Source organism: Branchiostoma floridae, chromosome 11 (genome assembly GCF_000003815.2).
Source record: "Branchiostoma floridae strain S238N-H82 chromosome 11, Bfl_VNyyK, whole genome shotgun sequence".
Lineage (NCBI taxonomy): Eukaryota > Metazoa > Chordata > Leptocardii > Amphioxiformes > Branchiostomatidae > Branchiostoma > Branchiostoma floridae.
This window is the reverse complement of record NC_049989.1, coordinates 17,459,083-17,459,939: the sequence shown is the minus strand read 5'-3', so window position 1 is coordinate 17,459,939 and position 857 is coordinate 17,459,083. Positions and strand designations below refer to the sequence as shown.

Sequence of the window (857 nt, the reverse complement as noted above, 5' to 3'; positions counted from 1 at the left end):
GGAGCTGGGAGCCGGGATGGAGTCGATCCCCATATGGACTGGGGAGCCGGATGGAGTCGATTCTCAGATGGAGCTGTGAAGCTGGATGGAGTGATTACTCCAAGCTGGAGCTGGGAGCCCGGGAAGGAGTCGATACTCCAGCTGGAGCTGGGAGCCGGAATGGAGTCGATACTCAAGATGGAGCTGTGAAGCGGGATGGAGTGACTACTCCAGATGGAGCTGGGAGCCGGAATGGAGTCGATACTCAAGATGGAGCTGTGAAGCTGGATGGAGTGACTACTCCAGATGGAGCTGTGAAGCTGGATGGAGTGACTACTCCAGCTGGAGCTGGGAGCCGGGATGGAGTCGATACACAAGATGGAGCTGGGAGCCGGAATGGAGTCGATACTCAAGATGGAGCTGTGAAGCTGGATGGAGTGACTACTCCAGATGGAGCTGTGAAGCTGGATGGAGTGACTACTCCAGATGGAGCTGTGAAGCTGGATGGAGTGACTACTCCAGATGGAGCTGTGAAGCTGGATGGAGTGACTACTCAAGATGGAGCTGTGAAGCTGGATGGAGTGACTACTCAAGATGGAGCTGTGAAGCTGGATGGAGTGACTACTCAAGATGGAGCTGTGAAGCTGGATGGAGTGACTACTCCAGCTGGAGCTGGGAGCCTGGATGGAGTCGATACTCCAGCTGGAGCTGGGAGCCGGGATGGAGTCGATACTCCAGCTGGAGCTGGGAGCCGGGATGGAGTCGATACTCCAGCTGGAGCTGGGAGCCTGGATGGAGTCGATACACAAGATGGAGCTGTGAAGCTGGATGGAGTGACTACTCCAGATGGAGCTGTGAAGCTGGATGGAGTGACTACT

The 857-nt window shown here is 55.9% G+C and overlaps 1 protein-coding gene across 1 annotated transcript in view; it reads right to left on the bottom strand.

Moving 5' to 3' along the window:
• LOC118425293 (uncharacterized protein PB18E9.04c-like) overlaps positions 1-857 on the bottom strand; it is an 11,868-nt gene that overhangs the window by 3,859 nt on the left and 7,152 nt on the right. Inside the window, exon 4 of the mRNA XM_035834097.1 lies at positions 99-573. Within this exon, the coding sequence (XP_035689990.1) occupies positions 99-573 (475 nt within the window). The remainder of the gene's footprint in view (positions 1-98; positions 574-857) is intronic.